General features: G+C 49.6%; 4 protein-coding genes across 4 annotated transcripts; 2 read left to right on the top strand and 2 right to left on the bottom strand.

The window, feature by feature from the left end:
• Nucleotides 1-1,457: 1,457 nt before the first annotated feature.
• On the bottom strand, nucleotides 1,458-2,271 carry PpBr36_00348 (uncharacterized protein; the record flags this gene model as incomplete). The annotated part of the gene is made up of 3 exons (XM_029887541.1): nucleotides 1,458-1,914; nucleotides 1,997-2,177; nucleotides 2,256-2,271. The coding sequence occupies 3 exons, from the start codon at nucleotides 2,269-2,271 to the stop codon at nucleotides 1,458-1,460; spliced, it is 654 nt and encodes a 217-aa protein (XP_029751847.1).
• A 1,277-nt stretch (nucleotides 2,272-3,548) lies between these two features.
• Nucleotides 3,549-5,504, bottom strand: PpBr36_00349 (uncharacterized protein; the record flags this gene model as incomplete). The annotated part of the gene is made up of 4 exons (XM_029887542.1): nucleotides 5,455-5,504; nucleotides 4,888-5,241; nucleotides 4,342-4,780; nucleotides 3,549-4,237 (listed from the first exon to the last, which is right to left on the bottom strand). Exons 2-4 carry the CDS (start codon nucleotides 4,978-4,980, stop codon nucleotides 3,549-3,551), a joined length of 1,221 nt encoding a protein of 406 aa, XP_029751846.1. The 5' UTR covers nucleotides 4,981-5,241; nucleotides 5,455-5,504.
• Nucleotides 5,505-6,246: 742 nt separating this feature from the next.
• On the top strand, nucleotides 6,247-7,669 carry PpBr36_00350 (uncharacterized protein; the record flags this gene model as incomplete). Its single annotated transcript, XM_029887543.1, has 2 exons — nucleotides 6,247-6,305; nucleotides 6,472-7,669. The coding sequence occupies 2 exons, from the start codon at nucleotides 6,247-6,249 to the stop codon at nucleotides 7,667-7,669; spliced, it is 1,257 nt and encodes a 418-aa protein (XP_029750726.1).
• A 5,434-nt stretch (nucleotides 7,670-13,103) lies between these two features.
• Nucleotides 13,104-13,301, top strand: PpBr36_00351 (uncharacterized protein; the record flags this gene model as incomplete). The annotated part of the gene is made up of 1 exon (XM_029887544.1): nucleotides 13,104-13,301. A coding segment is annotated over one exon (198 nt), but the record flags the coding sequence as incomplete, so codon positions are not given.
• Between the last annotated feature and the right edge of the window lie 306 nt (nucleotides 13,302-13,607).

Consider the following 13,607-nt stretch of genomic DNA (forward strand, 5'->3'; position numbering starts at 1 on the left):
GGAAATACTGAATCATGGGCGAATACTTGACGCACAGACACACGTTTTGCTCTACACCGGACTATAGTCTGTAGTTTCTATGAAGTTATGCGCTGCAATGCAATGCGGAGGAGACAAGACGTTACATTAAAACTTGCTGTAGGGGCGTTACCCGTTCAATTTGGGAAGTCACTTCGTCGGGAGGATACTTGAATGTTTCACAAAGGGGCAGCCCGAATGGCTGTGCAAAAAGTCGAGCTATACCAACTTCAGCCCTAGATACCCTGAAAAGGTCCCGTTGAAACCAGGGGCATAAAAAGAACAAGACCGGAAAAAAAAAAAAAAAAAAAAAAAAGAAGGGACACTATATTGAAGAATCAGAGAAGCAGCCGAAGAAAAGAAAGAACCAAGAGAGAATTTAGAACAAGCAAATAACAGACAAACAAAAATAAGTTCGGCTTGTCACCCGATGAAGCTGAATGGTACGAACATTTCAACGGTTTCTTCTTCTACTACGGAGGAAATTAGGACAAAACTCTAACATCGAAAGACAGGTCTCGAGGAATATTCTGATGTATCCACTTGGAAACAAGTCAGACTGCTTTTGCTGTAGAGCCGCTCAACTAAACGCTACAGCCAAAAGCTTCAGAAAATATAAAAAAGTAAAATTAACAATCCAAGAATAAAAATAAAACAAAACAAAAGATTGAATAATAAACGTTTCGAGAAAAAAAAAAAAAAAAAAAAAAAACGCAAATCAATTAGGAAATATTAACAGACCACGTTCTATCGTGGTGCTCTAGACTACAACAAAAAAGTTTCGATCGGCAATAGACTCCTATCCTTACCGAGAATCCTCCAACTGTCAAAAATGCCGCAAAAAAGACGGCCACGTGAACGGACGTCTTGGTCTTCTCCCAGTAGGTCTGGATAGCCTTGCAAGCCTTGGTTGCAAGACGTATCCATCCCAGGGCCAAGTTCACCTGCGTCTACGCAGCCAAGTTGACGCCCAACCCAGCTAGCCGGCTGCTCGTTTTGCCGAAGTGCGATTGTTTCAGAGGCATGTGACTTGCGCAGGTTCGTGTTACAGATGTACACTTTTCGCACGACAAATCTTTGGATGATAGCTCTCTACGGTCCTGTTGCACCTCACCGATGGTGACCAGACACAGAGTTGGATCCATCACAACTCAGAACCACACTCTAACCAGGCAAATGGGCTCTCATGTCCATAAGCCTGTCTACAGACAGCCAACGGGGGTACCTGGTCCTGATCTCGATCAATATCGCGGGCAAGCGGGGTCTCAAAATTTGGTGGTCAACTGTATCGCGTGTCTTCTGACCGCGGAAACCTTCTTTTTCAAGACTGAGACTAGACCTAAATACTATCAGGCTTTATAGCCTCTACTCTGTGACAAGACCGTCGCCACGGCTATCGAACTCCCGAATACTATGTCCAACCAATCCCAAGTCAAAGCTTAGTAGATGCGCTTGGGGGGAGACATGGTAGCCTTGATGGTAAGGCTACCAACGTTCTGCCAGCCCTTCTTCAGCAGCGACACGAGGTAGTTGATGGCCAACATGATGTTGCCAACAAGCTGCTCCTGGGTCATATCGACGTTGCCGACGGCGACACCCATGCAGAGAACCTTCTTCAGCTGGAACTTGATGGTCGACTTGACCTCGGTGACCTTGCCGCTGAGGTCGTCGGAGTGCGAGACGGGGGTGGGAAACTTTCCGGCCTTAGACAGACCGGGACCAAGGAGACGGGGGATCTGCTTGATCAGGGTGTCGGAGGCAATGAAGGCGTCGTACTTGCGGGCGAGCTTCTTGATGAGCTTCTTGTTCTTGTTGAGCTTCTTCAAGTCGTCGGCCGACATGGAGTCGATGCCACCGTGCTTGGCACGGTCGAGATCGTGCTGGTCACCGAGAATGCTGAAGTTGCAGCCCTGGTTAGCATGAATGTTTTCTTGCATGGAAATCTTAGATATGGTAGCGTATGGGTCCGGACACATACCAGATGGCCATGTTCGGGCGGGGAACAACCGGGAGCTTGATGGTGCCCGAGAAACGCTTGTCACGCTGGGGGTCATAGTTCTTGAGGCCGATCTGGAGCTCGACAGTCTCGAGGAAGTTACGCTTCTTGGTGTTGAGCGAGTAGTCAAGCAACTCGCCAACGTTGGAACGCACTCCGGCGACTGAAACGTGAGGAAACAGAGTTAGCGACTATCGTCCCAGGAAACACGGCACTCCCGGACGAAAGGAATCGTACTTACCGGTGATTTTCGACATGATGACCGTCTTCCAATAGAATGACTGGGGATTCTAATGGTGAGGAATACTGCGTTCTGTTGATGATTTGGAGGGGGAAGTGTTTAGTCTTGGTTGTCGTCGGACCAAATTTGACATTTCGCAATGCGGACGATGATTGTGGGCATCTTGAAAAAGTTCTGCCGGGCGGTGAGTGCGGGCCGGGGGCAAAAAACCACCACATTAAAAAGTTTTGGAGGGTTATGTCAGTCAAGATTGCCTTGGATGCCTTATCGATCATTGATCAAACCAGCCAGGGACCTTGAACTCTTTCTTTTTCATTTTTTTTTTTTTTCGTCGTTATCCATAGAGAAAATTCCCTCTTGGCCGTGTTGACAGATTGTTAAAGCTTTGCCTATCGGTAATACAATAAAATCCACCCCACATAGTAAACATTCGGCCATTAAAAGACGTTGCCACGATGAAGGAACTCTGTATTAGCTCAAGTTCTGGTTATGCTACAACGGGCAGATCTTTTGAGCGGGAGCTACGCGGGATTTCTCGACTTGTCCCCTGAGCGAGACGTTCGTCGCTTCACTTGGTGGCCATCAATAGCCGACCCAGAGCGTGATTTACGGGCCATTTACTCCAAAGATATCTACGCAATTCGAGGCATGTCGTAACCACCCCACCGTCAAGGACCTAGAAACGGCGTCCATGGCAATGTATTAAGGGAAGAGGTGATGACTTCGATTGAGGAGGCCGGGAACGGAAGGAAACCCACGGGGCCAATATTTGACCGGATAACCCTCAGCAAGCCGCCGTAGCGGAGCCTCCATTTTGTCAGTTCAGACTCATCTCCTCACATGACGGTGTAGAGTAAGTCCTCGCTGATGGTGGAAAGGAAGGAAAGAAATTCCCAACTGTCGCACTGCAGGAAAGAAAATTTTATAAGAGGCGTTGGCAGAACCGGATGGGGCGCTGGGTCAAGTCTAGACCGCCTAGAGACTAGCGCCGCTTCCGCGACGTTGGACCCTAACCCTGGAAGCAAGCAATCGGGGATGCTTTGCCCCCAACCTTGGCCAAGGCTTCTTGGATAGCTTGAATGAAACCTTTTTGTATCCCGGATGTTGTATCCGGGTTTGACTCGGTTTCGAATCGAGAACCGGGCGTCTTTGGGCTTTTATAACGAGTGCACAGCCAACCCTTGGTCACGCAACCACGTGTTTGAAAACAGTAACCAAGAGTCGCTATCCATTTATATGTTTGTTCTATGTATCTAGGGAATGCATAATCTTTCACTGAACCCGTATATGTCTTCAAATCTTGGGAAACGCCCCATTGTAGCCTCCCACAACGGCAGTCATCAGGCGATTTGCAATTGCCGTGTCCGGTGGGAGTCTCAGGTCACCCTCGACGTACTCGGGCGGTGCCGACTGTCCCAGGTTGCTAACCCCGGACGCAAGCGCCTTCCGGACCTCAGCCATGGTAAACCATTTGGCATCCTCCAACTCGGGATCGTTGCCGAGGAATATTTTCTCGCCATCTCCAGGAAGCGCCTGCGCGATGGCTCCAATCATAAGGCTCCCAGGGAACGGCCATGGTTGAGAGCTGTGCAACACAACCCTGCCAACGGTGACGCCGCTCTCTTCCCAAACCTCTCGCCGTGTCGCCTCCTCGATGGACTCGCCCGGCTCAAGGAATCCGGCCAAGGTGCTGTACCAGTATTTGGGCCATCGCTTGTTCCTTCCGAGCAGTACCTTGGTGCCGTCTGCACTAACGACGGCCACGATTATCGTAGGGTCGGTCCTGGGAAAACTAATGTTGGAGACGGTGCCCCTACTGGCACAAGGTTTCCTGTCGCGTTTTTCGCCACCCGCCATGTCTGTAGGGGGACAGGCGCGCTTTGCTCCGGCGTGGACCGATAAAGTTTTCTGTCCACACTGCGAGCAAAATGGGTTCCTATCATTCCAAGCCATGACAGCTCGAGCTTGGCCATAGATGGCAGCTGGGGGTTGATGCAAAACGAGAAAAAAAAGTCAGTCACGTGCAGGCTGGCGAAGCGACTGAAAGCCGCCGACACTGAAACGGGTTCACGCTCGCGCAACTTACCTTCACCAGGGCTAAAACCCAGACTTCTTTGGTCTTGGTTGAAAGAGAGGTCTTCTCTTGAAGCTAGTTTGGCGACCACATCCTGGTTTTCTGTTAGATCTACCGCAAAGTAAGGGGTACCCTTGTAGTCCTTGTGCTGAAAGACTTGTTGGTCGGCCGCAGTCATTTTCTGCTTATCGTCTAAGCCTAGCAGTATTATGACAGGGTGCGACTCCTCCGAGTTGAAGTCTTTGATCATATCCTCCTCTGTCTTGTCAAAGGGCCCCGATCCTGTTACCGGCACGACATCCTCCCGGGGGATCCAGGCGATTCTCTTCTCGGCCGTGTGAACCAAAGGGGCTAGCTTGTCGAGCGCGAGGAAGCGGGTTGAGGGATGTGCAAAGGCGGCCTTGAGAAAGTCTCGGTTGTCGCGGAGGAACGAAACACGGTTCAGTGGGTTCTAGCGGTTTGGTGGCAAGACCGTTTATCGTCAGCCCGAATACGTCTCCCCCGGGCATGGCGCTTTCTGGGTGTTGACTGTGAGCTCGGTTTCATGCCCTAACTAACCCCGGAAAAGTAGTTTGCGGTTTCGGCGCCGAACCTGCGCGAGAGCATAGAATCATCCGCTGGCAGTTGCGGTAGGAGTGATGATGGGGCCATGTTTGTTTCGCTCTCGGACCGAGTATCTTCTTGTTGCTATGATAGACCTGGGCTGTTGACGATTCGACAAGGTTGAGAATGTTCAAAGGTGAGGGAGTGGGGGATCGGAGTGTTCGGGATGGATGGTATGGTGGGGTCGGGCCGGTTGACTGACGTCTACTTGTTTTTTCTGGAGCGAAGCGGTTCCTGCGCCTGCTGTTACTAAACGACTCTTGGGGAGTGAAAGAGAAACCTCGCCATCTAGAGAAAACCTTCATCTGCCTGCATCTAGACCTAGGTAGTTATGCAGCCAAGCGAAGCGAGGTAAAAACAAAATACATATTAATATCCATCCATCCATATCATGATGCAAGACTGATCCTTCTAGAATGCTAACGCCAAGGCTGCCAGGCTGCACATTTCGTGACCCTTGAAATGCAATCAATCATCCGTCATTTAGCGAGTGTAATGTGGCCCTCATAATGACCTACGAACGTTGCGTAGAGACCGATAAAGTTTATGCAGTCCACTTGGTAGCTTTGCATGGTAGCTTTTTGGCGCAGCTGTTTTTGCCCCATTGACGCATGCTTGGGCTAACGAAACAGGCAAGTGAATTGCCCCGATCCCCGCACAAATCGGGCTTGGTAGCTGCGCTTATTGCCAAGTGCATCCCAGCCTGGTTACCTTACTGGAAGACGGAGGACCCGATGAAAAATTTCCATCAGTGCATGCAACATCGTAACATGAAAAATTAATAATGAAAACAACGAAATAAAGAAAACACGCTGGCATTTGTACTTTTTTTATTTATTTTTTATGTTTTATCTCCTTCTATGCATATAGCTTCGTACGTATTTATCGGTGACGACACCAAATTTCGATCTCATTTCTGCGTACCAACAGATTCAATGGGACGGACGGTACGGTAATCGACGTAGTCCGTGCCTTTTAATAATTAATTCCATACATGACAAGCCTTCCTTGGTTCACCCAGAAAATTCTTCTCAACCCTTGATTCCTCGGCATTTCACAACACGCTTGGCTGCGGTTACTAGACGCGAAGATTTGACTTTCAAACCAAGTTCTTCTTTGGCATCGTCATCTGCCCTTCCAACCCACCCAGTCCTGTTTTTTTTTCTCTCTTTGTTTGGTGCCGGCGACTGGTGATTTGCTTGCTTTCTTGTCGTCAGCAGCCATCGTCCTAGAAGGCGGCTAGAAAAGGCCTGCTGTGGCAAAAGCTTCCTTTATGTCATAAGAGATCCCACAACGGGTTTGATCAGAGGCATCATGGCGCCACCGACAGGGCCTTTGAATTTGGATGTTGAAGCAATATCTGGGATTTGCGGGTAGGTAGGAGCAAAGTTTAAAACTTCAAAATTCACTGTTGGCGATCATGGCTGTAAACAGAATCATACCTATCACGACTCTGAGCTACCAAATCATACCAAGCACCCCTTGCCTACAGTACAGACAGCTATACACAAGGTACCTAGCTAACAGCATCACGTGCAGATCAATATCGATCGCGTGCTGGGTCGTCGTCTTCTCACCCCAGATCGTCGAGAACTTCCGCCGCGGTAGTGCAGATGGTCTGTCACTACAGTTCATCATCATCTGGCTACTCGGTGATGTTTTCAACATCCTGGGGGGCGTATTGCAGGGTGTCCTGCCGACGATGATCATACTGGCCATCTACTACACGATAGCCGACGTCGTTCTTCTGGGCCAGTGCTTCTACTACAGAGGCTTCACATGGCGCGACGAGGTTGTTTCCAGTTCGGCCCAGACACCCAAGCCTGCGGATGGTGGTGTCTTGAATGGAAATGGTAGCAACCACCACAGCCAGCAGCCCAACGAACGCACTGCTCTGCTTGCAAACAGCACGAGCACAGGCCAACAAAACGCGTCAAGCCGTCGCGGTTCCTGGTCTGACCAATCGTACCACCTATCGCCGGCTGTCCCGCTGATCGACGATGCCGTACTTGCCCGGGACGCTCTGGCCGCGTCTGTCGCTTCACCTCCGGCCAACCGAGCAGCTCCCGATAACCGTCCAAGTCGGTTGCAGGCCATAGCTTTCAATTCCTTCGCCGTGTTGATGGTGTGCGCATCAGGGGTGGCGGGGTGGTACCTTAGCAGGTCGCGATCGGACCCAGAGGCACCCAGTAAGGGTGATGATGACTTGCTCGAGTTTAACGTTCTCGGCCAAGTCTTTGGTTGGCTATGCGCTGTTCTCTATCTCGGCTCGCGCGTGCCACAGATCCTGCTCAACTACAGACGCAAGTCCACCGAGGGGGTCAGCATGCTCTTCTTCCTGTTCGCCTGCCTCGGTAACCTGACCTACGTCCTCTCCATCTTTGCCTTCGAGCCGCACTGCAGAGACACACACGCAGACATTGGGCCACACTCCGGGGCCTGTGTAGGAGGCGAGGCTGGAAGGATATATGGACAGTACATACTCGTGAATCTGTCATGGCTCGCCGGTAGTCTTGGCACGCTACTCCTCGACATGGGCATCTTTGTGCAATTCTTCATTTACAATAAGGACGATGGCGAGGAGTTTTTCGCCGACTGCGACGCCGAGGGAAGCCGACGCCCCTACTCGCCATCGACTGTCGCCATCGAGGAGGACGACGATGAGGAAAGCATAGATGGGGATCGCTGGGATCCACGGCCCCTTCTCGATCGAAGCGTGTCCAACTCGCCGCGTTGAGCGTAGACTGCACACTAGATACACGGGCCCGGTGGAGCAACAGACTCACCCCGAGGCATTGGGAAACACAGCACTCGCCATCTACATTTTTTTCAAAGAGGCCAGCGCTGGTGGAAGGTTTGGATCACGGAAAAACTTTTGAAGAAATTTTGTTTGTCTTGATTTGATTTGTTTGCTAATGTAAATAGAAGCCTAAGATCAATCTACTTTTATGAATTACGCATGGCCTGCACGTGCAGAGCGACCTGGATCGGTTTCCTCAAAAGCTATTCAAACTTATACTTGATACCTCCTCCCCTTGATGAACTCCAGGAGCAGCCCTGATTGCCATATTTGCAAACAACGGAACCCAATGGCTATCCAGCTATTTGTCTGCCTCATATGGAAGCTGACACTTATACGGTATACGTGACAACAAATCAGCAGGAGGAGCTCTGACCCGTCGCCATACCTATCCGCAGCGGAACAATCACGTCAAGTTGGTACCCCTGTACTTGGCAGTCGCTACTCCCTTTGTCAGCAGTGAGGCAAGCTTTGGTCACAAATGCACGCATCCGGCCCTGGCTTTGCCGCATCCGCTTCCCCGCCGCCCCTGCGGGCTGCTGTGGGTTCTGCGGCTTCAGTGACAGCACCCCATGATCGACCGGCATGGGTCAACCTTGGGATAGCCGGCCCAGCGACTGACCACAGATAGAAGCCAGAAGTAAAAGAGAGGAATACAACGACTGCGGCACTATATGGAAAACGTCTCGTCCGAGTTCTGAGCATTCCGCCACAAGCACCCCACGATGCAGGTGATTACATCGGCGGCGGATCACGAAGCTCTTAGCCGAGGCAACACCAGCAAAGAAGCCTTCCTACACCCAACAAAGCACCACACCGACGCAGGCGGGTAGTTTTGATCGGCGTCCCCGGGGGAGTCAGGCCGCCCCGTACAAGTGCGGGCGTTTATGATGAGGGAGAAGAAGCCACGGGCGCTTGTTCAACTTTGCCATACCGGTTGAATTAGATGCGATGTGGATGTACAAGCCAAAGCAAATGAGATGTGGTCCTCGGACAATCGGCACTTCAACTTGGCCATCAGCGGCCTGCTTTCAGAGGGCAAGGGGGGAATGACGACGGTCTGCCTGGTTGCGTGGATCCTCACATCCCGTGACCACAGCGCCGTAGATTACATAGAACCAGGCGTCCAGATGGCAGCATCCCATTCTGGACCTTGTATACGGTCGAGTCGGCACATCATCAGGAGAGTGCGGGATTATGACCCATAAGCCTGGCGTCGGAATGAGGATTGGCAGCGCTATCTCGGTGGTCTTGCACGAGCCATCTGCTTATGCCATGGTGGTATTGGACTGCAGCTGGCATCTCAGTCGGCCGCATGGACACGTCAAGGTGGCCACGAACCGCGTCACCCCTCGCGGCGGAGGTTTGCCGTGGTCAGTGGCGGAGACACGATTAGGCGGCTGACTGATGCGCGTGCTCTTTTTCTCTGTCGGACATGGGAAAGCATGCTTGCCCGCATTCAGTATACAAACCGAGGGGTATCAATATTCGGTCCCTATCCCTTGACCCTTGACCTCAAGTTGTATCTGCTGATGTCGGCGACACCAGCGATCGGGGCAGCCGGGCCAGCCGGTGGGATCGGTATGCCCGCGTGCTGTCTTCTAAATAAAACCACACACACACACACACACCCACATACTGATTCGTCCACCCGTCCCAAGGAAACAAAAGAAAAAGAAAAAGAAAAGTGGATTCCTTTGTAAGGACTTCTGGGTTAAGACTTCCCCATACACCTATCTACGACATATTGAGCTCGTGTATAATGTACAAGAACATCTAACCTGGAGCACCTCTTGTTTTCCATGTTTCAATATTTCCAGCTTGATTGTCTGGAATTCAGCTTGGGCATCGATGAAACGTTCAAACAATGGACAGACTTTAAGCAGAACGGGGGCAGGTTTCCAACCCAGTGCTTCAGGGCTTCCGTGATTTGGAAAGCAGTTCACACAAGCCGGTACAGGCAAAAAAAAAAAAAAAAAAGCTAATGCAGACGGCAATAAGTGCCTGGAGCTGAATGGACCGACTAGTTTGATGGACCACCGGAAATACAAGGGCGCAGTCCCTACGCCTGAACTGCTTGGTTTTGTTCAGTACGCAGTGGCTGGCGGCGTCGATGACGCCGGCGGGCTACACCAGTTCTGAAATAAACAAGCTGCCCTCTTCTTTTACCGGTCGGGCCAATGCAGTTCCAGGAGCTATCTATCTACGTATAGGGTTGGCGGGTTGACATTGTTGGAGGTGATGGTGGCACGAGAAGCATTATATCACATCATGAACACTACATAATATCGGTGAGTCGAAAGGAGGGGGCCGGCGGCGAGCGAGAATAGACAGACTAAACAGATAGACATATACCACCCAGTTCTGATGATCTGGCGTGCCCCTAGTGACTTGCAGGTGATACGAGAGGCTTTGTTCCACGAGACTCTTCCTCTGGAGAAAATCTCCCGGAATCCTCGGGATGCGTCTCACGGCCGACGCATATCTGTGAAGATCCTGTCATGAGATCGGCGGTACTTTTTGCAGCCGCCGGAGCGGAGTCCGGACCCAACGGCCCGGGACGTGGAGACGAGCCGCCCTGCATCAACGACGGGGGGGTTCGGACGACAGGGGGATGACTTGTAATAGACATCGGACCTTTTTTTTTTTTTTTTTTTTCCTCCTCGGGTTGTGACTCAACAACATGGCATGGTTAACCATAGATGTCGCAATTCAGTTTGTTTATATTTGGTAATAATATGTACTATTTATACATATATACATACTGAGATGTGGCATGATTTACTACTCAGTTGCACATCTATTTAATATTCAATTATGTGTCGTCGTTAATGCGTTTCCCGGGCAAGGATTGGGCAAAAAGTCATGTTGCTGGCAGCTGGGTTGTCGCAGCATGATAATGCAAGAGTCAGAAAGAAGATAATTTACTTGCTTGGATGTTATTACATTCAGCCGCAAGGCCAGCCGTCAAAACATGATCGACCACCATTGCTGGGTCTTGCAAGTCCTCTGGCACCATCTCTTACAAGCGTCTTCCTAGGTGCAGCACTGGGAACCTGGGTATCTAGCGAGTCAGCTCACTATCTAGAGTGACTGCCCTTTGAATCGGGCATGGCCGACGGTCAAGACCAAAAAAAGAGCTTATGCAGCTTTTATTTACTTTTTGTTATTTTTATTATTATTATTGTTATTTTTTTTCATTTCAAACTTCAAGAGTTGCTCAAAACAATGAATCACGTCCAAGCCAAGAGAGTTTGATAGATGGCATTCCCGTTACAAGGTGAGGGTCGTCATAATGCCCCTGTATATTTTGATTTTGATTTTTTTTTTTTTTTTTTTCCTTCCAAGGCCGGTGTGTTTGCTGTGCTCATCCTTGACTTGTGCAAACAACGATACTCGGCATTGAGTTTACGGTACCTGAGCTCAGCTGATGGGACGCTTCGCCTCAAACTCTACTAGGCGCCTACTGTGGGTGGTGGTTAGTTAGTAATACCCACCAACTCCACGCCCAGGGGTGGGTGTGCGAGAGTTTGGACCAGGACAGTGCTCAAACAAACGATCACATACTCGGTCTAACGCGATGTAACCCTCCAACTAGAAAGAAAAGAAGTAAAAAGGACACCCGACTAGCTGCGAAAACAAAAAAATCACAAGCGCCGAAATACAAAGTCAAAAAAAAAAAACGACGTCATTGTCTGTAACTCCAAAAAAAGAGGGGTTTCTACTCCTCATTGTCACAGGATGAGAACGACTTTGGGATCTTGCGCCGGAACCAAGATGACTTTCCTGCGGGGAAACATACTAGACTAGGTAGGTAGCTAGTCACAAAACAAGCCGGTTGCGATGCGGATGCGGATTGTTTTTCTTCTTTTTGTTCTTGATGTTTGGAACAGATTGCCATGAATAGGGATCCTTGCTCATATCTTTCGGTATTCCCTAAGGAGTAGGTCGCTCGTCGCTCAATTTTATGTGTGGGGGTTTTGGAACAAGAGATTTGATTATTCGCGTAGTAAATTGCATAATTTTTTTTTTTTTTTGTCACTCCTCCCAGAATTTCTCTTACAAAACAGCCGGTAAAATGACATCGGTCTGTCGACAAGGCTGAACCATTGAGGGATTGCNNCAAGGCATTCGAGTGATTGCGGGAAATGAAAAGGGGTTGTTTCTGAGGGTCCGCCGGAAGAATTCACTACCGGCCGGTTGGTTGGTGGGCTTCTGGGGAAAGGGTATGGGAATCTTTTGATTTTCGGATGGCATTTTGGGCAAAGAGGAGGCGAATCTTACAGTACATGGTGGCGCCTGCGGGTAGGCACCCGGGCAATTCAATCAATCTTGTCATGCAAGAACAACACATTGGTCTCCTTCATGAGATGATAGATAGAGTTGTGCAGTACAGGCCGGGGGAAGCAGCTTTAACTGGTTTAGCCTGTGCAAATTTCAAGGCGACCATTCAACACAAAGCATCCGAATGGCGAAACATAAAAATACAACAACGCAACACACTCGCGCACGTGTCAACACAATATTACTTATGATATATCATACAGTAGATAAATAGTACGGTATACCCTTACACACCCCCACCTTGGCCCCCTCTCCCCTCCTCCCCCATTTACATCTGCAGCTTTTCACACACGGAGTAAGCCATCCGTCTCACTTGATGCGGCATCGCCCTGAACGTTGCATCCACAAACACAAAGGGCCGGGAATAAACAACAGAAACCGTCGCGCGTTAGTACATTTCGTAGCCCTTCCTCCGTGGTTGCAGAGACGGGTGGGCTTCTGAGGGGGGAGCTAAAGAGAAAACTACCTAGGGCGAACGAGGACCCTTGAAAAAACAACAAAGACAAAAAAAAACAAGGTCTCAGCTGAGGCGCAAGTGGCCATCACCTTTTTTTTTTTCTCTTTTTCTATTAAATCGCGCGAACCAACGGTGCCTTCCCGTTCACCTAAACTTGCTAGTCAAAGCGACGCAAATGTTAGTTACGGCGCGCACTAAAAAATACCCTTTTTCTGCATGCATCCCATCGCAAGCAACCTCAAAGAAATTGTAGGGTCAATAAATGTGTAGCGGTGAAGGAGAAAAAAGAGCCGCCAAGCCAAGCGATTGTGGTCATACACCAAGTCCCATTCCACCAAATTTAGAGTCAAAAGTCGGGGGCGGATCTCAAGCTTGCTGGAATTGCTTGTCAGATGCGACAAAAGAAAAAGAGGAGAGTGGCAAGATTTACAGTAGCATCCGGCACAGACTGCGAAAAAAAAAAAAAAAAAAAAAAGGAATGATTAGGCAACGAGATAACATTACTTGGTATGGATCTACTATTATCATATGCCCAGGCATTGATCAAACGACTCCATACTTATCTAAGGCAAGCTTCAAGGAAGCCTTCCACACAAGGCGCCGAGTAGTTTTGAAAGAGTAAGAAACCCAGTAAGCTCCAATAATAACGTGTCGCACACCTCAGATCGAAGGTTGCAAGCTGGGAGTGTTGGCGCTGTCTACATACAGTATGCAAGTTTCGCTTTTGTCTTTTTGTCTGTCGGGAGCGAAATCAAATCAACCATTTAACCCCCAGCGGTGGACCTTGACAGAGAGCACTGTATAAAGTATAAGTTAGCCAAGTAATAGTAGTAGTAGTGGTGGTAACGAAGCGATTGGTAGGAGGAGGACAAAAAAAAAAGAGAGTCCAAGTATGCACATGTTCAGTAAACACCATGTTTCCCCTGGTCCGTGGCGTTTGCCGTTTGCCATTCACGTTTACCCTCTGCTTCACCGAAACGATGGGTTTTGTCTCCTATCGACCAATCCCTCATAGTGATGCCTGGCTAACATCATCATCAACAATGAGTGGTTCATTTGGCAAGTTCCATCTCC

Source organism: Pyricularia pennisetigena, chromosome 2 (genome assembly GCF_004337985.1).
Source record: "Pyricularia pennisetigena strain Br36 chromosome 2, whole genome shotgun sequence".
Lineage (NCBI taxonomy): Eukaryota > Fungi > Ascomycota > Sordariomycetes > Magnaporthales > Pyriculariaceae > Pyricularia > Pyricularia pennisetigena.